This window comes from Schistocerca nitens, chromosome 1, assembly GCF_023898315.1.
Source record: "Schistocerca nitens isolate TAMUIC-IGC-003100 chromosome 1, iqSchNite1.1, whole genome shotgun sequence".
Lineage (NCBI taxonomy): Eukaryota > Metazoa > Arthropoda > Insecta > Orthoptera > Acrididae > Schistocerca > Schistocerca nitens.
In genome coordinates this window covers 1300029117-1300052953 of record NC_064614.1, presented here as the reverse complement: position 1 = coordinate 1300052953, position 23837 = coordinate 1300029117, and the positions used below count along the sequence as shown (strand labels likewise).

The 23837-nt window shown below is 39.1% G+C and overlaps 1 protein-coding gene across 1 annotated transcript in view; it reads right to left on the bottom strand.

Moving 5' to 3' along the window:
• The window catches only part of LOC126202413 (protein flightless-1), a 194232-nt gene that overhangs the window by 4685 nt on the left and 165710 nt on the right, over positions 1 to 23837 (bottom strand). Inside the window, exons 17-20 of the mRNA XM_049936864.1 lie at positions 19021 to 19174; positions 9859 to 10045; positions 9385 to 9636; positions 7124 to 7250 (exon numbers count right to left, since the gene is read on the bottom strand). Of these exons, the coding sequence (XP_049792821.1) occupies positions 7124 to 7250; positions 9385 to 9636; positions 9859 to 10045; positions 19021 to 19174 (720 nt within the window). The remainder of the gene's footprint in view (positions 1 to 7123; positions 7251 to 9384; positions 9637 to 9858; positions 10046 to 19020; positions 19175 to 23837) is intronic.

Sequence of the window (23837 nt, the reverse complement as noted above, 5' to 3'; positions counted from 1 at the left end):
GGACACACACAAAATAACAGAACATATTTAAATGTCAGTGCAGGAACAACAGACACAGACCGTTGCTTTTTAAGCTCCAGTCTCACACTTGTGTACGAAATAGTTCATTATCATGGTGGAGAACTAACAGTGTTGGTAGGAAGCAGTGCTGGGAGACACATGGACCTCAAAATGTTAAACAGTTCTTTCTCTTGTATGTTATATGTTTGTGTTATTGATGATTCTTCCCTTTTTATTAACAACAATGATTGTCCACATAAAACTCAGTTGATAACAACACACATCAGCTGGGAATCATCCAGGTGCTGTGGTCATCCAAGCTCTGTTATTAAAGCTAACTAGGATTTATTTCAAATCACACTGAAACCCAGCCAACATCTCCTAAAATCACTTCAAAGCTATAAAGTGTTCTTGTCATGGAAAAGCAGCATGTTCCTCAGACACTCACCAATATGCCCACCGAACTCATGTCAAATAGATGAAAACTATGTTAGCCATTTGAAAAAATCTTAATGCATACAAACAGAACACAAATTAGTTGTGTCACATATTTCTGAGCTGCACCAGTAACACAAACACTTTCCTCTGTGTCTTTGGTGGCATAGAAAGGAAACTTAAAGCATCTGCACCAGTAAATTACAGTGTACCTCTAAGTGTATCCTGTTACATATGAAACCTAAAGGCTTAGCTTTACATAACACATACTTCCTCATAATTTTGTAAAAATAGTTAATTTCTAAGGAAACATACTACTGCATAATAGGTATAAAATAAAGCAGAGCGCTATAGATAAACAAACATTGAAAGAATTCATCTCACTGTCAAGAGGGCAATGCACGAAGCCTTGAACAATCACCATCGCAGATTCTTATCGCAAGATCTTTCACGAGACCTACAGAAACTCTGGTTACATTTCAAGGCTGTTACTGGCATCAAAGTTCATGTATGGGTTCTCATGGACACCACAGGAACTTAAATTGAGGGTAGTAAAGCAAAATAAGAAATGATGAACTGTTTTCATTGTTCCTCTAAAGTAAAATTCAGGGGTATTGCCACAGTTCTTGCACCTACACAAAAATGAGTGAGATTGTTATTAGTGTCAGTGGCATTTAGAAAGTGCTAAACTGAACAAAATTCTGAGGTTCAGTGGCTTCTCTATCAGATTTTATATAGAATTTGTGACCAAGTTAGCCCATTCTTCAACTACAATATGCTGTAGATCCCTCTCAAACAAATTACAGTGCGCAGGTCACACTCATCTGCATGAAGAGTATCAGAAGTGATCCACAAAACTACCATTCAGTAAGCCTTATATCCATCTGGTGTATCATCTTAGAACACTTCTGAGCTAAAATGCAATGAGATATCTAATGAGGAACGACTGCTCTCCATTCCAACCAGTGTGAATTCCAAAAACTTTGGTTCTATGCAACCCAACGTGCACTGTTCTCTTGTGACATCTTGCAAGGCACGGATCAAGGCACTCAGAGAGCTGTAGTATTTCTTGGCTTCCAAACAGCCTTTGACTCAACATCACACCTATAATAATTACCAAAAATACATTTGTACAGGGTACTGAGAGAAATTTGTAACTAGACTGATGATTTCTTGGCAGGGAGAAAGCAGCATATCATCTCGGTAAGAGAATCACTGACTGATGTAGAAGTAACTTCAGGCATGACCCAAGGAAGTGTCTTGGGACCCTTATTGTTCACATTGTACCTTAGTGACCTTGCAGACAATATTATCAGTAACCTCAGACTCTTTGCAAATGATACAGTTATGTCTGAAGAAAAGCTGCACAAATATTCAAGTCAGATCTTGATAAGATTTCAAAGTTGTGCAAAGATTGAAAACTACCTGTTCAGAAATGTACATTGTGCACTTAACGAAACAAAAGAACGCAGTATCCTATGACTACAATATTAATGTATCACAACTGTAATAAATAAAGTCAACACCAAAGTTAACAATTTGTACAGGTATGAAATGGAATGATCCCATACCCTCATCATAGACAAAGCAAGTGCATACTTTGATACCGTGAAAATGCATTCAGTCCACAAAGGATGCAGCTTAGAAATAACTTGTGTGTCTCGTCTTAGACTACTGCTCAAGTTTGTGGGACCCGTGCCAAAAAGGATTAACAGGGAATATTGAATGTATGCAAAGAAGAGTAGTATGAAAGGTCACAGATTTGTCTCACTCATGAAAAAGTGTCCCATTAATGTTGACAAATCTGAATTGGTAGACTCTTGAAGACAGATGCCAAACATCTCCTCAGAACCTATTTACAAAGTTTCAAAAACCAGTATGGAATGAATAATCTACAGATACAAAATTGTTGATGCTTTCGTGGCCACTTGTTGACAAACTGCCTATTGGCTTCTGTTTCGGGTTCTTCGGCCGACGTTCATCTAATGATTTTTCTGACGTTTCGCCAGCACGAGTGGCTGGCATTGTCAAAGCTTCACCCTCCATTGCCGGTGGTGAACTGGAGCCGAGCTCGCGGGCACAGACTATATGTACCTGGCGCGCCAACGTCCGAGGGCTTCTCCGCGGTCATTTCCGGTGCGGTTCTCCTCTTGCTACCTGCAACGGTCGTTCGCTGCAGTACGGGAAGCCAGGATCTGTTTACCTTAAGGCTTTCCTCTTTCTTGTTCAAACTGTTCGCGTGTTTTTGTATTTCTACAGCTTCTCTGAACAAGCGCGTGTGATAGTGCTTCTCTACAGCCAGAACTTCCGTGTCGGCGAATTTTATTACATGGTCGGTCTCATACAGTGCGTGCTCTGCCACGGCCGATTTCTCCACCAACCTGCAATGTCGCTTATGCTCTTTGATCCTGGTGTTAATGGATTGTCCAGTCATTCTGACATAAACTTTTCCGCATGTGCATGGTATGCGGTATATTCCCGACATTGCAAGTGGGTCTCTTTTCTCCTTCGCCGATCTAAGACACTCTTTGATCTTCCTTGTCGGTTTGAAAATCGTCTTAACGCCATGTTTGCGCAATATACGGCCGATTCTGTCCGTCACTCTGGGAATGTATGGCAGAAAGGCCGTACCCGACAATTCTTTTTCCGGTTCCTTACTTCGCCGAGGGTTGGGCTCTGTTACACTTCTAATGTAATTTGTGGAGTAACCATTGCTCCTCAGGACAGTTTCCAGGTGTTGCATTTCTCGTTTGAGGTGTTGCGGCTCACATATTCGTCCTGCTCTCGTTACGAGCGTACTAATCATGCCCCTTTTCTGGCTCGGGTGGTGGTTTGACAGTTTGTGCAGGTATCGGTCCGTGTGAGTCGGTTTTCGATACACGCTGTGTCCCAGGTTTTCGCCGTCCCTTGTGACCAGCACATCTAGAAATGGCAGTTTCTTGTCCTTTTCTACTTCCATGGTAAATGTTATGTTGGCATGGAGGCTGTTCAAGTGTCTTAGGAAGTCACCGAGCTGTTCTTCACCATGGCTCCACACCACGAAAGTATCATCGACGTACCTGTACCACACCTTAGGTTTGCAAGTCGCCGAGTCCAGTGCCTGTGGGGGCTTCTGTGTTGCGCAGGTTTCTCTGTATGTCCGCCGGCAGAGAAGACGCCTTGATCAATCGATTCATATTCCGTGTGATACGTTGCGTCGGATCTGCGCTTAGTTTTCGGTACGTCGTCGGATCTAATAGGTCTCGGATCTTTTGCTCATAATCTTCGGTCTTCATGAAGACCGCAACACAGAAGCCCTACCACCTCGGCTGTATGGATTACCCAAGATCCATAAGAACAACGTTCCACTGAGACCGATCGTTAGCGCTCCTGGATCACCGACATATAAACTGGCAAAACACTCAGCCTCTCTGCTCCAACCACACGTGGGGAAGACCGACACATACATTAAGGACTCAGGACATTTCATTGAGAAGCTGAAGAAACTGAAACTTGCACCAAACGACATCCTGGTCAGCTTTGATGTTGTTTCGTTATTTACGAAAGTGCCACTCAGTGACGCTCTGGAGCACATCGGTTCCATTTTCCCGCTAGACATCAGAAAGCTCTTCCATGCATGTCTCACCACGAGCTATTTCACGTGGAATGGCAACTTCTACGAACAGCTGGAAGGCGTCGCCATGGGTAGTCCTCTCAGTCCAGTGGTGGCCAACTTCTTCATGGAACAATTCGAAGCACAGGCACTGGACTCGGCGACTTGCAAACCTAAGGTGTGGTACAGGTACGTCGATGATACTTTCGTGGTGTGGAGCCATGATGAAGAACAGCTCGGTGACTTCCTAAAACACTTGAACAGCCTCCATGCCAACATAACATTTACCATGGAAGTAGAAAAGGACAAGAAACTGCCATTTCTAGATGTGCTGGTCACAAGGGACGGCGAAAACCTGGGACACAGCGTGTATCGAAAACTGACTCACACGGACCGATACCTGCACAAACTGTCAAACCACCACCCGAGCCAGAAAAGGGGCATGATTAGTACGCTCGTAACGAGAGCAGGACGAATATGTGAGCCGCAACACCTCAAACGAGAAATGCAACACCTGGAAACAGTCCTGAGGAGCAATGGGTACTCCACAAATTATATTAGAAGTGTAACTGAGCCAAACACTCGGCGAAGTAAGGAACCAGAAAAAGAAATGTCGGGTACGGCCTTTCTGCCATACATTCCCAGAGTGACGGACAGAATCGGCCGTATATTGCGCAAACATGGCGTAAAGACGATCTTCAAACCGACAAGGAAGATCAAAGAGTGTCTTAGATCGGCGAAGGAGAAAAGAGACCCACTTGCAATGTCGGGAATATACCGCATACCATGCACATGCGGAAAAGTTTATGTCGGGATGACTGGACGATCCATTAACACCAGGATCAAGGAGCATAAGCGACATTGCAGGTTGGGGCAGGTGGAGAAATCAGCCGTGGCAGAACACGCACTGAATGAGACCGACCACGTAATAAAATTCGCCGACACGGAAGTTCTGGCTGTAGAGAACCACTATCACACGCGCTCGTTCAGAGAAGCTGTAGAAATACAAAAACACGCGAACAGTTTGAACAAGAAAGAGGAAAGCCTTAAGGTAAACAGATCCTGGCTTCCCGTACTGCAGCGAACGACCGTCGCAGGTAGCAAGAGGAGAACCGCACCGGAAATGACCGCGGAGAAGCCCTCGGACGTTGGCGCGCCAGGTACATATAGTCTGCGCCCGCGAGCTCGGCTCCAGTTCACCACCGGCAATGGAGGGTGAAGCTTTGACAATGCCAGCCACTCGTGCTGGCGAAACGTCAGAAAAATCATTAGATGAACGTCGGCCGAAGAACCCGAAACAGAAGCCAATAGGCAGTTTGTCAATCTACAGATACTCTCCAACATCCTACATATTACTCCTCTAAAGATTGTGATGGCAAGATTAGACTAATTATAATATACACAGTGGCATTTGGACTGTCATGTTTTCCACACACTATACACAATTAGAATGCGAAGCAATCCTAATATGTAACATATTAAGTACACTCTGTCAGCCATTTTCCAGAGATTTATACAGTATTTATGTAAATATGCACTCCTGAATCACTGTGACCAGTATAAGTAAAACACACAAGCTGAATAGTACTTATGAATAATAGATACTCTACTGTAAACTATTACAGGAACAATCCAAGTAGTTGTTGATTCATTTAATGTGTTAACTGTAAAAATGAGGACAAGTGACAAGTTATGCACTGTTAGTACCAGGTACAGAAGGCAGCAATATTATTTTCTTGAAGAAAGTCTGTAAGTTTAAATATAACAGAAGAAACACAAATGAAAAGAAAAACACTAAGACTTCCAGAATTAGATGTTCCTTCTGTTCGTGACAAAAGAATAAACAGAAGTGAACAAAAAGTAATAGCAAGTAGTACACTAACAGAGCATAGTATAAATCAGAGCCCTAGGTTAATAAAGGCACAGAAAACAAAACAATGTACTAGACATTGAATTTCCATCTTCCACTATACACAGTCCAACTTCACCAATGCTGGTCCCTAGCTCAAGTGAGGAGGGAGCAGGGTTGGGCTCAGGTTAGCAACCTGATCTTGCAAAATTTTTGACCGCAACAGAAACAACAAATTCAGCAATTCAAACCTCAAACCTGGTTGCTGATCGATTTCACAGAAGGGCACTTATTCCCCGATATGCCACCTAGCATTGGAGTAATTAGGCCTGAGTAAGACTATACAGTCTGTTTCTTGTCATATCTTCAGTTTTTGCCTAAGATGTGAGGGAGAGTTGTTTAGTTTCAGACACTAAAGTTCTGTTAGATTCTTTGCACAATAATTACTTTACTGTCATGTGCTGTATCTGAACACAGTTTTGAAGAAACCAAACCAACATAAGATAGAAGTTGTTCTGTGAAACAATGAATGGATCTGTCTTTAGACTATTTTGAAATTTTAAGTTTGTATGAGAACTGTCTGTGTTTGACACTTCAGATTTCACGATTTATGCTACAAACAAACAACTAACCAACCTTGAATCTCAACAACATAATTCAAAATTAAGCCTCCAAGCATAAATCTTTGGAAACTTATCATATATAATAATGGGATGGTAGTTGTCACTTTCCAGGCATATATGGCAGACTAAGGTAAAGGATTTCTTGACAGTTCAAAATACAAAAATGGTTCAAATGGCTCTGAGCACTATGGGACTTAACATCTGAGGTCATCAGTCCCCAAGAACTTAGAACTACTTAAACCTAACTAACTTAAGGACATCACACACATCCATGCCCGAGGCAGGATTCGAACTTGCGACCGTAGCAGTCACGCAGTTTCGGACTGAAGTGCCTAGAAACGCTTGGCCACTGCGGCCGGCTTCAAAATGCAAATGGAAACACATGTTGAATCATAATAATGAATTAAATAACCATGTTTCAGAAATATAGATTAATATCAATGGAAAATGAATAAGAACTAGTGCATACTCATTCAGTAGCATAAAACTGATTTTATAAAAGATGTGTGTGATATATTCAGTTACATATGGAAGTGTAGATTATTATGAACAAATTACATAATGATTTGATGTTATGAACTAAATGTATTGAGAGTACTTACAGACAACACTGTAAAAACTTACATTGTTAAACATTTCTTCTGCTATTTCAACTACAAGTCTTGCCTCATCAGGATCAGCTTTTGACCCTAACCACACATAAACTATCCCCGTCAACTCCTCGTTGTTGAAAGGTACTTTCAAAATATAACTGAAATCAACAAACCACCAAGAAGTGAGTAAGTAATTTTGTAATAAGTCAGGAGTTAAATTAAAAGAATACACTAATGTAACTAAAAGGCAGCAATAATAAACACACACACACACACACACACAAGGAAGGAAGAAACACAATGGTTTAATGTGCCATGAACAATGACACCATTAGTGATGGACAAAAAGTGTTGTTAGAATCTACAGTCTGTTATCAGAAAAGCAAAACACAACATTCCTCACAGTGCTGTAAACATTGTACCTGATAACAAAAAGATAAGTACAGATGCATTACAATTACACCACCAAACACAGTTTGGAGGAAGATAGAGTTCAAGGTAAAGAAGGAAAAACAAATAAACTAAGAGTGAAGAGGTTTAATTTTTCTGGAGTGCACACTATTTTGTCTCGTTTATTGTCTGTTGTGGAAATATCCAGTAAAAATTTACATGAGTCAAAGGTTAGCCTGGACATTGATTTACACTATCTGCTTGTCTGATGTTCTCCTGTACTGCAATTAAAATATGATGGAAAGGGACAAATACAGCAGTGTCAGCACCCACATCTGAGTTGGCTTTGTATTAGAAATACATATGACAATGTATGTATTTCCTTGGTATACTATGCCAGCTGTTGTCTGTAAGGATGACATACTTTAATACCGTATGTACTTTTTTTGTGGGTTCCATCTAATAAATGATAATGCCCAACAACAAGAGCCCAGCTCACTGGATTACTACCTAAATAATGACGAAGTGGTGGACCACTAATTATAATTTGAGGACTTCATGCATCTGATGGCAGCTTCCTTATTGCACTTAAAAAATCCAATCCAACATGCACTAACTGCTTGTGGCTAAAGGACTAAGCCTTGCAGGGGGAGGGGGCGGGATTTTTTTTTTTTTTTTTTTTTTTTTTGGAGGGGGGGACGGGGGGGAATAGGGCCACTTTATGCCCACCTTTTGAAAATACTGTGATCTAGACAATTTCTTTATATTTTAAAATTTTGAAAAAAATATTTTATGTTTTTAACGAATTCTTCTGCCAGATTCCATAAATTTTTAAATTTTTTAGCTAAACCTAAAATTCAAGTCTTAGATAGTAGTTGTTGCTTTCCGCCGTCATAATCAATATTTTCAGGATTGGGACCTTACTTAGACATCAGTGCCTCTTTAAAATTTATGTTGTGAGTAAAAGCCTACAACAATTAACAAAATTTGTGTTTTATAAATAATTTTTTGGAGAGGCATAAAGTATCCCCCCAACTCCCTGTAATGTACGTTATGGAAAGTGTGTTGGTATTGCTAGGGTTAAAGCTGAAGACCATCACCATGGACCACTGCTGATCTCTGGAGAGCACATCTCCAGCACGCGAAAGCATTACAATGTGCCACACCTGAGGCTTGATCAACAAGTATGGGGAGTTGATGTACATCCTATCACATCTCCTATCGTCATTCTGCATGCCATCAACAAAGAATCATCACACACAGTTAAACACCACTCACAGCCCACTGTCACTTTGCCAGCATGGGTTGTATAATCACCATGACTAATTTTGTTAAACAGATCTCCATGATCTATTAAGTTACAGACACGAAAATTAACAATGTTCATTTTGTTCATGAAGCACAAGGGCTAATCCTAAAATGAATTACAAGACCACATAATTGAATTTACTTTCTTTATCAAGTTCTGAAAATTTAGATTTATTGTCAGTAGAAGATACTGCCACAAGCTCTGGTGTGAACTGTGTGGCATAGTGGTTAGTGTCATATGGTGGAGTGTTGCATATTGCCAATTCAAACCTGACCACCAGGAATTTTTTGTTATTTCACATTTATTTATTTATTTTTTAAGGTTCTTGAAATATCTTATGTTTATACATCTGGAATATTCAATGTTTGTATAAATAATTGCATTCCCTGTCCAGGAGGTTAAATCTGTTCTGGATGTATACTTTGTCAGTAATAAACTTGCTTTAATTTCTAGGTGTTGTACTTCACTGATGACCCTACCTTCAGATGAACACTCGATCATGATTTCGATGTGACAATAGTATCACAAATATGAGGACCACGCTAGCAAATCCTCCTTTTAAAATATGCTTACACAATTTCTGGCATCCTTACCAAAATGCAGAGTTGAGGGCCAGTGGATCAGGTCTTATCTGTATCAGTCTTGTACACAATGGACTTCCATTGGAACGAAGATGATAGAATTCCACTGGAGGTCCTGTTGAAGGTGGTGGTTCCTTACGTTTTCCTTGGTGGATTACAAATTTTCTTTTGAAATGTGCCATAAATTTCAAATTCTCTTGCTGCTGATGAGTTCTCACAACTTCCAGTTTTTCTCCAAACAAAGACTTGAATTTTTTCTGCAAACTGTAAAAAAATCTCCCTCATTAGATGGCAAAGTACTGCCTACATTAACTCAAAAAATATTGTTATTTGTCTTATACAATACAACAGATTTACTCTAAAACGATGATGAAAAAGGCAACATATGATGTGTCAGTGACTAGCATGTACCTATTACAAGTTGAAACACTTTCAAAAATGTTCAACAGTTGCTTGTAAAGTCTCCTTGGCTTTTACAGTACATACCTAAAAGTAAAAGTAAGCCATCCCATGTTGGATGCTTCTCGTCCTTGCCAGAAATACACAACACACTGAAAGTCGTCTTCAACCTGTCCTTGGTCAGTTTCATCATCAGCATTTCCTTCATCCGGAACCTCACCAGGTACCCAGTAACGGCAAAGGAACACATAACAGTCCCGACTGTAGAAGTGACCTGAAAATTTTCTCAATTTTTAGTACCAAAATACGAAGAGAAACATATGTTCATATTTGAAAATGTTAGTAAGAAACACTTCTACTGCTATCAAGATACAATTTAAAAATTTAGATGTCAAGATATTTTTGCAAAAACTTCTTCCATTTTTCAGAGCAGAGCTCACTGTTCAAATGATCGACTTTAAACACATTGTCTCGAAGGAATGAACAACATTACACATGTTACTCATAAAGATGATGGCATTATCTTTTTAGGTACACACAAACATCAAACACTGTCACTATTGATGATACAGAGTCAATATTTGTAATGGGCTTTTGTCTAAGTTTGTTTTGGTGGACCATTATTTATCTTTCACTAATTTTCAAATGCGAATCAGTTAATGTGCACAGAATATTAGCAGCCTGCTCTCTTATTGTGAAATATCATGCTTTGTTTTACTCCTTTACCTTCTATACAGGTATATTAAACTTTGGATATTATTTCTAACACCATATGACAATTTCTGCTGGCCTGTATCACATGAAATGTTATTCTCAATAGTTCTCATGTTATTGTCACATAATTCATTTGGTATTTGAAAAAGTGAATTATATATCTTTAATAGTATATTTCATTTCATTTTACTAAGGTCTCTTAATGAAATCAAAAAATTCACTGAATCTTTTAGATCTGCAAATGTCATGAAACTTAAGTTCTATGACATTTAGTTTTATTCATTGTAAATACCAAAGACTGGAAACAGACAATTACAATGATTGAAGGATTTAGCAGATGCATAAATAACAAAGAATTAAGAACACACAACCATGTGACTATTTGTAGCCAATTCTAACCATTAACATAATGCGTTCCTGGGAAGTCATGGATGGATTATAAGTAATGGAAAGAGTAAAGATAACCACTAACCACATATATGATGTGTTGATCAGTGAACAGGCATGTAAGACTAGAAACACTGCTGAGCTTTCAAATAGTACCCTACCATGTCCAATGTCCAACCTAATGCTAGTAGCGTACCCTCCATACCAAGAACACGAATCACTCCTTCACTCACTCTCAACTATCCCCAGCCCAATATCACTCGGACCCCTGCACAACACCACTGAGACCACCTCACTATACACAACTTCTGTGCACATGACCACACTATCCCTCCCAACACCAGCCAACTCCAAACTTTCCACTTAAAACCTTATACACCTGATAGACTATGTGCTTATGAGTAGCTTGGTCTCATTTGGTGATTACACATGCAAACAAATCTGCTGTAACAGACACGTGCTGCAGCATGATGTCCTCATATACTGACCTGTTTATGGGCCATTTAAGGAAAGTATTCCTTGTCACCAAAATCCTACACCCCTTTGTCTGGTTCCGGTTCAGTGATAATACCTTCATGATATGGATGCAAGGCCAAAATACTATATCCCCATTCCCTCATAAACTCAACCCTTTCTATCATATCCACTGTACTTGGTGTTCCCCAGCCCAGTATGCCATCTTCCTGGATGTTGATATCCACCTCTCGGATGGTTGCATAATCTGCCCATATACATCAAAGCAACCATCAACAGTACCTCCATTCTGGGAGCTGCCATCCACCAGACAATCAAATGTCTCTCCTATGCAGTTCAGTACCAGCATTCTGAAAGTCTTTCCAAGGCCTTCACAGACAGGGATTACCCTCCAGGCATACTTCACAAATAGATCCCCTGTGCCACATCCACACAAGGCCTTAATCCTCCAAGCATTCTCATGGCCCATCTGCAAATAAGCATCCCCTCATTAGCTAAAATTACCTCAGACTGGAACAACTTAACCAAATCCTTCACTACAGCTTCCACTACTGATCACTGCACCGGGAAATCCTTCTTATTTCTACCCAGATATACTCCACTGGTCATCCAACGAAATATCCTTGTCCATCCTTTTGCCACACTTACCCCCAATAACTTGCCAAATGGGTCATACTCCTGCATAAGACCCAGGTGTGAGACCTGTCCTGTGCTCCCATCTAGCTCAACCTATTCTTGTCCTACCAGAGATACAACTATTATGTGGGTGTGAGCACCAATCAACTGTCCACCCAAATGAACGTCCATTGCTAGTCTGTGCCATAGAGCAGAGTTGACCACTTAGTTGCAGAACATGACACTGAACACAGGCTTGACTTCAGCATTCGCTTCACAATCTGTGCCATTTGCATCTGGATTGACCATTTCAGCCAGAATATCAGTACTAAAATATGTGATTGTTCTTGGCCAGCAAAACAATGAGTCAGTGTACAGTGATTAGTTTTATCATACATGTTTTTCTATTGACTTATCCCTCAAATGCTCCTAACTGACAACATTCACGAAACTAATAGTGAAATGGACATAATGTGAGAATGTTCAGTATAGTTAATAATTCATGACGTATCACTACAGTTTATCAAAAGAGTTCAAGAAATGTTATCATATACTGTTGTAGTATTGCATTCAGTGCACTGATGCACAGAAAACATTTTTTACTCAGTAAAGACAAGAGATTTGGGAAATGATGTAACATACAATACATCTGAAGACACCATGAACTACTACAACAATTTTTTTAAAAATGTATATATAATGCTTTACACTAAAAACCTGCTCTATATCCAGTACCTGCTATTAACAACTACCTAAAATTCCAAGTGGAAGTGATGCATAGGAAATGGTAAGATACCAAGTTTCACCACTTTAAAAACACAATTTCTTTTGTTACATTATTAATACAATCATTAACATATACAAAATGGCTCTGAGCACTATGGGACTCAACTGCTGTGGTTATCAGTCCCCTAGAACTTAGAACTACTTAAACCTAACTAACCTAAGGACATCACACACATCCATGCCCGAGGCAGGATTCGAACCTGCGACCGTAGCAGTCCCACGGTTCCGGACTGCGCGCCTAGAACTGCGAGACCACCGCGGCCGGCTAACATACACCATCTGTCCAAAAAATTTCTGGAGTGACTTCATTCCTTGGGTATAAATGACATCAACACAGTAACTACAGTGGCAGCTTGAACTACCAAATATAAACAGATCTGCATTCGACCATTCAGTAGGCAGTATTAAGAACATGCAGCCATCGTGTGTCAACATTATTGTGTTACAGAACGCAATGGAGGAGCATCTCCAGAAGAGCTCAGGACATTTTCTATAATGTTTTGAAGAAAAGAAACATGTATGCCAAGTTTGTCTGACATACATTTGTTAGGGGTTCATTACTATTCGCTAGCGCACTTGAGCAGATGTAATTTCGATGGATTGCTCATGCGTTGCCTGCGATATGGAATATCTATGCTACAATAGAAGCAGTGTTGGCAGTAAGTCGAGTTTAGTAGCTTGCAGAGAGCAGTCGTGTTTTGTAGCTCACACAGAGCACTTGAGTTATGGAGTTCAGACAGGGCAGTGCAGTAGTTGACTTATGTTGGGCCAGTCGTGCAGAACGATGGTGGTGCCTGAGCAATGTAGTATAAGGTAAAAGAAAAAAAATATACATATATATTATTGGTCTTTGGTGCCTGGGCATATGTTAATTGCCACAACTGATTTAACGACAACTGTAATATTAAAGTCCTATGTAATTCCTTGCAGAAATGTTTCAATAATAACTTTTGTTCTGAAGAAAACTTCTGCTAGTTATTTATCTGAGTTTAAAGATTTTACGAATTTTTCCTGTGCATACTCATGTTGATTAAGCAAAAGAAAATCAGTTGTTTTCCTACAAATGAAAATCTAGTGGCCAGCATTGCACTGGGCTGTGCCAAAAAATTTCTTATGGGAGCAGATATATAGATAGCGTTATCTGGCGACATCACTGTGAGGTAAGAATTTTACAGTTTATTCAGAATGATTTCACAGGGTCATGACACAGTGCTGCTAACATCAAAACTTATTAATCTCGATATGCAGTCAGTCTTTAATGGAAGGTCACATTAAAACTTGGAATTTTATTATTGGAAAGAAATTTCTCTATTGGGAACTTAAACGAGATTTTTCTATTGGGAGGTTACACTAGATGTGAATAATACAACTATTTTTCTGTTAGGAGGTTACACATTGATTCCCAAACATACACGACAACATGTTGTCCCTGCTGTGACTTGATTGAAACGCGTTATGCGGACAATTTTATTCTGTGATGAGAATTGGTATTATCAATACAAACCCACATGAAGGGTAAATGCTTTCATGACATTTCCTACATTCGAGCCAATGTGACACGTGAGTTGATCATCATCCCAAAGAAGAAATTTTCTGACATTTTCACATAACCGTATGATAGTTCTGTGCATTCTACTCAACTAAGGGGAGGCTCTAGAGAACATCTGAAGCAGTAAAACCACCACCGTAACTTTTCCAATTTTTTACCAATCCAGATTTTATAAAGTGTTTGGACTGACATGGTAATCTAATACTTTTGGTTCACTATGGACAGTGAAAAAACAAAGGCAATTCCATTTAACATAACACACAGCAGATGTCAATTAAGCACAAAAGTACTGTAGACTCACAGCCTAACTGTTAACAAAACTACTTGTACAAGTTACTCTGAGGTATGACCTACTCTATGATTCTATTTAATTATTCCTGGAGTTCAATACGCCACCAAAACTGAAGATAAAGTGTAGCACCAGCCAAGTTTCAGACAGGTGTGGAAATGGAAACAGCAGTCACCTGTGGTCTTACTAAATAAATTTCCTAGCACTAACTTCTACTGATTTACGATAATCAAAAAATCCAAAATTAAAACGCATTGTCCCTCTCAGTGCCTCCAAAATGTGAGACCCATATTGTATCTCTGACACTAACATCAACCTATCTGTTAAAAAGGAACTGGTTGTAAATAAACTAATGAGTATACTACAATACACTGTATGTACAGTCATGCTGATACTATTTACTGTAGAGACAAATCAAAAACAACACACCTTTTTAGCATAAGATAAGTAGATAAGACAATTATTCAAATCATCATGCTGTGAATACAATAGGAACAGATCATAAAATGGGTTGGCTCATTCCATACTTGACTTTCAGAAACAATGGTCAGTTGTTTTGAACAACACGATTGGGTAGTAAAGGTTGTAGACATGACAGGATTTTCTCAAAAATCACAATTTATGCAATTAACTGAATTTCAGTGTAGTCACACAGTAGAAAAGTGTGATGATGAGTGATCCCTAACACATTGGAAGTGAGGTTTCAGCTGTAAATCACTGTTAACGCTGATGGTTCATTGGGTGTGCACTCGCTTACTATCCAGGTTCCAGCCAGAAATGGCATAAATATCTGTACTTGGAGTGTCACATCATCAAACTTGAGGCCATTTGTGAATGAAACACAAATTATAAAGATTCTTCAATGCATAATGTGTTTCTCCTGCACATGTTCAAAGTTTTGATTAATTCCAACAGATGGCAGAGCAGTAATTAACCGTCAAAACAGCATCTACAGAAGGCAATCATTACAAGCGACATGCTTTAATTGAATTCTTTGATGCGGAAAAAGAAATCGTGGTGAACACCCATCAAAGCTAATGTACACTGTATGGTAACGACACAGTCGATAGGAATACTGTTCGGTGATGGGTAAAGAGAGTTAAAGCACCAGAAAGTGCAGACCTGAGCTTCATAATCACTCATATGTCATTATTAAAAAGTGTGCAATTCAAGGCAGCTTCCTCTGTCGTGATGACAGTCTTTTGGAAAAAGTGAAGGTGTAATTCTCACGGATGTGTTGCCAGATTCAATAACTGTTTTCAGTGAGTTCAATTAGACAAGAATCCAAAAGAAATGTTAGTGCAATACGACAATGTACGCAACCACACCCAAGTCTCAGAACCTGGAAACACACTGCCAAATTGGGCTGGACACTACTGCCTCATCTGCTCTGTCCAGACCTGAAACTCTTGGACTTCCATTTGTTTGGGCCCCTTAAATATTCTCTTCATGGGAGACACTTTGAAGATGATGAGAGTATAATCCATGAAAGGAAACATGTCTACAAGTATAGGACAAGAGCTTTTACCAACAGGGAGTACATGCTCGTCCACAATGCTGGTGTAACGTCAGAGAAAGTGATGCAGAACATGTAGAACAATAGCACATGAAAAAAATTTTGATTCATACTGCCACCTAATTCTAAAGAATAAAGATGTTCAGAGAAAATTAACACTGTAGGACTAATGCTGCAACCAGAATCTCAATGGGAGACATTTTTGCTGGAGTGTGGGTATGTATATTCACTAACCTTACTTCAGAATTAATTTGCCCAGCCCTCCTCTGAGGTACAGTGAATGTCACAGCTAGAGGACTGAAGGTGTTTGTTGGTTTTGTCATTAATGTGATTATTAGAGAGTGGAATTACTGTAGGAAGCAGCAACCAGCAGAGCGTATAAGGCAGGAGTATATAAAACCAACTTTAAGCATCATGTTGGGGGAGGCAGATGGGGGGGGGGGTTAGATGGGGGGGGGGGCATAGTTTGCAGCAATGACTGCACTGATTCAGTGTTTTTAGTATTCTTTGAAGGAACACAGAACAATATGTACGTATTATCATTAAGCAAGACAATTCCAATGCTTTTTGCATTGTCCAATGTCCTCTATAGGTTGATCATCTACTACAATGACCAGCCAGTCACCAGATCTGTGTCCTTTTCAAAATGTGCATTGGTGGCCTTAGGAAATTTTGATAACAGTGGGAAGAAGTGCAATACACTATCTCCCAAAACGATGTGAAACGTTCTTAAGATTGTTTCTATATATGACAGCACTGTAGTTAGAGTAAGTTATGCAAAGGCTTAAAATGACTGTTCAAGGCAAGTTCATTCACATGGGACTATTGCTTCAGAGCATTCACATTCCACTACTCACTAGAGTTATAGCAATGATTTATGCTTAATAAAAATTAAAGGATATACTACTGTACAAAACTGACTTTGTGGAGCAAACAAAATGTTGTGAATGCAACCAGATTTGGGAATAACTTGTTCATTCCAACAAAACTGAAATGGAAAGAATATTCATTTCAGACACTATTGGTAATGCTGGAGATGGGGGGGCGGGGGAGGGGGGGGGGAGGTTAGAGATGGGGGACAAGTGAGGGGAGTTAGAGATGGAGGGAGACAGACTGGAACAGTCAAAAACTGTTTGCAACTATTAAAAATGTAAATGTAGTGTGACTAGGGCCTCCTGTCGGGTAGACCATTTGCCGGGTGCAAGTCTTTCGATTTGATGCCACTTCGGTGACTTGCGCGTCAATGGGGATGAAATGATGATGATTAGAACAACACAACACCCAGTCCCTGAGCGGCGAAATCTCTACCCCAGCCAGGAATCGAACCCGGGCCCTTAGGATTGACATTCTGTCGCGCTGACCGCTCAGTTACCGGGGGCGGACGTTTGCAACAATTACAAAGTATTTTTAAAAACAGAATCACTTGCTAATGTGTAAAATGACATGCAATTTACTAAGCTGTGAATCACATTTTGGTGTGTGGGACCTCATAAGATGATAAATAGTGCACAGATGAAGAAAAGCAAATGGAAGGGCTGACATTGGTATACTGTTATTATATTTTCCGTACGCACAGTATTCTCCAGTTTTTCCACTTAGTTCAATCATGTTTCCAAGATAGAGAGAAGTTTTTTTGACATCTAATATAAATGCAAGCATTAGGACATCTTTTGAGAAAGTATTTATATGGAGTGGAGTGTGCTACAGAAGTGAAACATGGATGATACACAGCACAAATAAGAAAAGAACAGAAGCTTCTCAGATGAGGTGCTACAGAAGAATGCTGAAAATTTCATGGGTAGATCAAATAAATAATGAAGAAATATTAATTGAATTGGAGAAAGAGAGATATTTGTGGCTCAACTTTACTAAAAGAAGGAGTGAATTGTTAGGAAACATCATGAGGCAGCAAGGAATCGTAAATGTGGCAGTGGCACAGGGTAAGGGGGGAGGGAGGAAGGGGGTGTCAAAATTGTAGAGGGAGACCAAGGATAAATACAGCCAGCAGCTTCAAATGGCTGTGGGTTGCAATAATTACACATAAAAGAAGAGACTGACAGCACAGGACAGACTAGTGTGGAAAGCTGCATCAAAACAGTCTTCAAACTGAAGACCACAAGAACATGGTGAACTTATTGTAACATCATCTGTCATTTTTTCATTCCTCTGACCGTCAGTCTTCATTCTGTGTCTTAAGCTCCATATTTATGTTTCCATTAATATGATAAACAGGGCCTGCCTTCTAGCATGAACACTTCTATGTTTGCCTTTATCCTAATATGCTTCATGATAAAGTTTGGCATCATCAATTATTTTCTCTGAAAACATAATGGTAAATAAAATCTGTGAATTTGGATTTCCTGACACAAAGTTATCACTACTCACGTTGCCTTTATGTTAACTTAGCAGAGATTAAATTTTGTGTTTTGTGTGACTGTCTATTAACCTTTCTGGTAATATATTATTGCAATTTTTGGATTTTTCGAGGATGTTTGGGCACCAATAAATTATGTATTTTTAACTCACTGGACAAATTGCTCAGTGTCATTTCTTAGTTGCCTTTTTTGTGAAGCTGTACCAATATTAACCTGTGTTTTCCTTGTATTCATTCACAGTTCAGTTTACTTACTGCTCTTTGAGAAGACAATTTTCAGGCCACTACTGCACTTTGTGTCACTACTTTGCACGTCTGAGTGGTCAAACACAAACTTTTTTTCTAGCCACATAGCACACCCTATTAAACATCAGTCTATGATGTTTACACTCACAGTGTTATTTACTCTGTAATGTAAGCAATTTATAATAATAGTAGTTATTACTAGTAATTATTAATTATTATTTATCGGCCTAGTAACTACATGTGAAAATTACAAAAGATCTTAGCATACTGTCCCTTAAAAGCTATTCAAGGGTACTTACCTAGTTCTTCCTCTGGCAGTCGAACAAACTTCTTTCCTTCTAAGACAAAAGCCTCCATTGCGTCCAAATCTTCATTCCACTCTTCCATAAGTTGTTGAGCCTCAGCGAGTGACATTGGTGGTTGTCGAGGTGTAAAGAGAGCAGCCAAATCAGCCTGTTGCATAAATACATATTCACTAACTATGAGGGTGAATCAAATATAAAGCAGAATTTTTCATTTACATGCCTTTTTGTTAATGGAGTGTGTTACAATCTCTGTTCATTTTTGCTATTGTTTCCACAGCAAGAACATTGTCATATTGTTTCTTTAGTGAGGACCGCAATTTCAGAGCTGGACGTACCATCATCTGTTGCCCAACGCATTGTAATCAATTTTTTTTACAAGAGATAATTTTGACAATACTTGTGGCACAGTTCAGCGGCAACACCACAAGAAAGATTCAAGAGTACACAGGGCACAAACAGTAGTTATGTGGATGTGAAGAAGTTGACAATGCACCTCACCAACTTCACCTGAGGACCAGCATGGCTGAATGAGGTTGTTGCAATAGTCTTTTTTTATTTTAAAAGAGTTCTTCTCATCAATTTTCTCCACGGACATCACACTGTGAATGCTGCATACTATTGCCAACTTTCGTTTTCAAGGAGGGGTGGCGGTGGGTGGGGGGGGGGGGGGGGGGAGGAGAGAGAGACCAAAGGCACAGTAGAAATATTAATGCGCAACTGGATGCTGTCATAGGCACATTCACTTTATGAAAATGGGATCAAGACACTGTTGATCTGAGACCATATAGCAAAATAAGTTCGAGTGTGTGAATTTTTCTGAAGTTAAACAAATTTATAAAAGTAATTCCAGTTTAAATTTGATTCAATCTCATATACAATGAGATATATGAATGGCAGAACAGCATCAACGAGGAGCTAATTGTCCACAGAGCTTCATACTGGGGCTATCAGAAATGAAGCAAAGAAAATTCTTCAATCTATTGGCAAAAACTTTAAAAGAAATTGTAGTTACGTACTGGGCATAGTGTGGGAACAGTTACTGTAATGGAGAAGGAGTTTGACCACAATAGTGCTAGAATCCACACCACCACTGTACCTGTTTGATCACTCCAATGGTGGGAATGGAACTGTCTTCCCACCACTAGTGTCCATATACTTCTAATTTTAAAAAGCTAACCTCCACAATATTCCAGAAGCTCTCCTTGATCTATTTATATACACACAACGTTCACTCATCTTGGCACATAGTTACCTGCCTATGATGGTGGTGGCAGTTAAAGACACTGAAAGTTTGGGATCAAGCACTGTATGTATATGGTTTAGCAATGTCAAAAATTTTCCCTCAGAAACTCGTCATAAAAAATTATGACATAAAATATTTTACTGAGAAACCATTTTCTCCCAATTTTTGTATGGCTCTCACACATTTGATATGGATAACAAAGCAGTTTCTTAAATTAACTGCTGATTTTGCGTTATGCTTGGATAACTGTGTTCACAATTTAAAACATCGAAAGGGTAGCTTCTAGCTATGTGTCTAGGGCTTTGACATCATGTATAGTCAGTGGTGAGAAGAATGTTTACCTGTCTTCAGTAAATCATTTGAAACAGAAACTTCAAACATCGACTTTCTTTTTCAGTACATACTGTTAAATAGGGACACTTTCCTGATGTTCTATAAAATCTTATTTATTTGATCATGGCTTCTTAGTCCATCTTCAGGTGACAACTTAATGTCATTACCATAGCTAAAACTATTTGCAACTTACAAAATAATAACATGCATACAGCTTATTGTTTGTGATATAATGCTTCTATGTGATTCGATTGTGGTTTTTACATGTTTGCTAAAAGCTGAAGTTGGATTGTCAACAAAGAGATTAACTTTACCACTTTAATCACTTCTGCTTACTAAAACTAACGTTTTTGAATTGTTTGCTTTTTGTAGTGATGGCACTGTTGGAAATGAGTTTCTTCTTAAACTTCCTCAACGTATAAAGTCAAACCAAGAAAGTACTTCACAAGCAGCAGCACTTTTGAAATCATGGGCTAGCAAAGACTTTTTACAAACAATGTGAACTCAAGGTTTACTTTATGTAGATCTGTCTGTGCAAAATGTAGCATATTTAATGCCTCTATTTAGGGATTTGAGTACATAAGTAGTAATTGTTACTTTTGTAGCTTCATGATTTGATCACTGAACTGTTGCTTGTGCACGAGTGTTGCACCAACTGTGTGAGAGTTGTGATTGTGTGAAAGTGTTCATGTTTTCTTGTTCAGAAGAAAGATTTTGTGTGAAACCTTAATATTTTAGCAGTGTTTTCCATTGTGCGAGTATGCAACTTAATGTCTCCTCTATGTGGTGAGTAACAATCTATCATTTCCATACTGTTGTTATTCCAACCAGTACTTTCTACTGCTTGAAACTTTATTTTCCAATTTTTATCAAACATAACAATTACTGGGTTTGCAGGCCATTTTATCTGAGGTTGTGACACTTAATTATCACCCGATGATGGCATAAGAAGCTGAAAGCCAGTTTGTAATCAAAGAAATAATATTTTGCGGAACATCAGGAAAACATTTCCTATTTAATATTATTGTCATGTTCAGTCTATCTTATGTATCAGTCACTGTCTATCATGTTTCAAACTGAAACAAAATTTTACTGTTAAATGTGCATATCTATAAGGATGACTAGTAAAAGAAGGAAAAACTGGTTTGCTTAATCTCAGCTGTAATTTTGCTTCAAGTAACATTCATTTTATATTTTTGTTAAGAACCAGTCACAAGTAATGAAAACATTACTATGGACTTTCCACACATCTCCATTGCAAGTTATAAGGAAGAAAGATTAAAATTTAATGTCCCACAGACAAAATGGCAATTAGAGATGTAGTAGGTGCCGGGATAGGGGAAGAAAGTTGTCTGTGTCTTGTCAAAGGAACCATCCCGTCATTTACCTTGAGAAATTTAGGGAAATCATGAAAAACTTAAATCTGGATGCCTGGACAGGGATTTGCAATCATGAGTTGAAAGTTGGAGGCAGCTAATGGAAGGATAGTATTAGGTTGTCAATGATCAACTGTTTATCAGATAACAATTTTAGCCAGAAAATAGAAATTATTCACATTGCATGGTATGCCCCTCTTCCATATTTTGCTTTTACCACACACTGACATTTCTGTCATTAATGCACACATTTGTCATTTTAGCGTTGAAACTTTACAAGTTCGTCTGGAATACAGACTCTCAGTTGAAGTGACGAACTGGTCTGTAGCATAGCCTGAGGTCTAGATTAAGTTTGACGGAGATAGTTCAGTTGCTGACTGGCTACTCCATCACATGTAATATGAAATCTTGGTTGTGGTGGCTGACTGGCGTGAAGTGTAGCCTCAAGTTTAGGTAAGGTTAGGAGGTGACAGTTTGGTTGAGAGTTGGTGACGCCAAGGAATGTGACTACAGAATTGAATGTGAATGTGAAGTGTCAGCTGTGTTGACAGACTTTTCTTCATGCCATCGGCTATACAGATCTGGTGTCCCACTATCTTAACTTCCTGTGATCACTTGTAACAGGTGCTACCAACATAAACTACAAGATAAAGGCGCGGACAGCCCCTTGTAAAGTTTTTCTGTACCCTTTAATAAATTGATTTGAATTTAAAATTAAAAACAAATACTTTGATGCCAAATACAGACATTAATTGTCATGTTTGCAGTGTCCCTTACAAATAGCACAAAGACTTACACTTTTCAGAGGACTTTAAAAAATGGTGAAAATTGCAGACAGATGTAAATCTCGGGAAATTACTTTTTAAGCATGTACATAAGTTTTACACTTCATAAACACATTGATGGGCCATACTTCTTGATGGAAAAATCCAGATTTATAGGTTGTTTCATTTTCTTCTGTTGAAGTTCATCCTATCTGGTTGTCTAGGTCACAAATACATTTGAAAGTTTTCATGTTTATATCAACAACTTGGCCTAAGTCCAAAAGTGGTTATAAGAGCTGAACATATTGTACATCGGTAAGTGTATGACAGCATGCACTGCCTAATATGTTCCAAAATGCCGCGCATAAAAACAGGATTTTTTCGGGGCTCATACCTGAGGTTCTATTGGTGACAGAAAGGTAGTGTCAAGTGTTTTGTATCGCCCTTTGGCCAAGGACTATTTGTATACCTAACAGTAGGATCATCCTGCCCCTTTTGTTATAGGGCACAAAAGCAAATGCAGTAATAATCCCCATGTCATAACATTAGAACACTAATAAGTAAAAGAAGTTAAAAGCAACTACACATTAAGCTCAATCAGCAGAAGGAAAGGGAGCTAAAAAACAGGGATTTCCCCTTGTAGAAAGGTCCACAAAATATGCCATGGAGACGGCAAAGGTACTAAACCAAAGATTAAATGTTCTTTGCCATATTGGTATGGCAGATAAAATGTGGACAACAGACAGTGCATTGTTCACTAAAATGGCCGATAGTCAGTAAGCGCGCGCGCACGCACGCACGCACACAGGAACGTAAGCAGTTAAAAAAATGGCATTCGGTCAGGAAATGCGGTACCATCAAAGATTGATGATGATGATCACAAAGTGGTGGGGGTCACCACGTAACAAGTGGTGATGGCTAAAAAGACAGAGCCCAATACACCACCTAGCTAAAATGATCTCCTCACGACGCGAGGGCCTAGAGGAGGTCGGCCAAGCCACCGGGAAAAGTTTAAATCCCTGGAACTTGTTCCCATGAAGAGAAGACGAGTGGTGATTCCAAAGTGACACCATCTGCCAACAGATGGAGCATGGA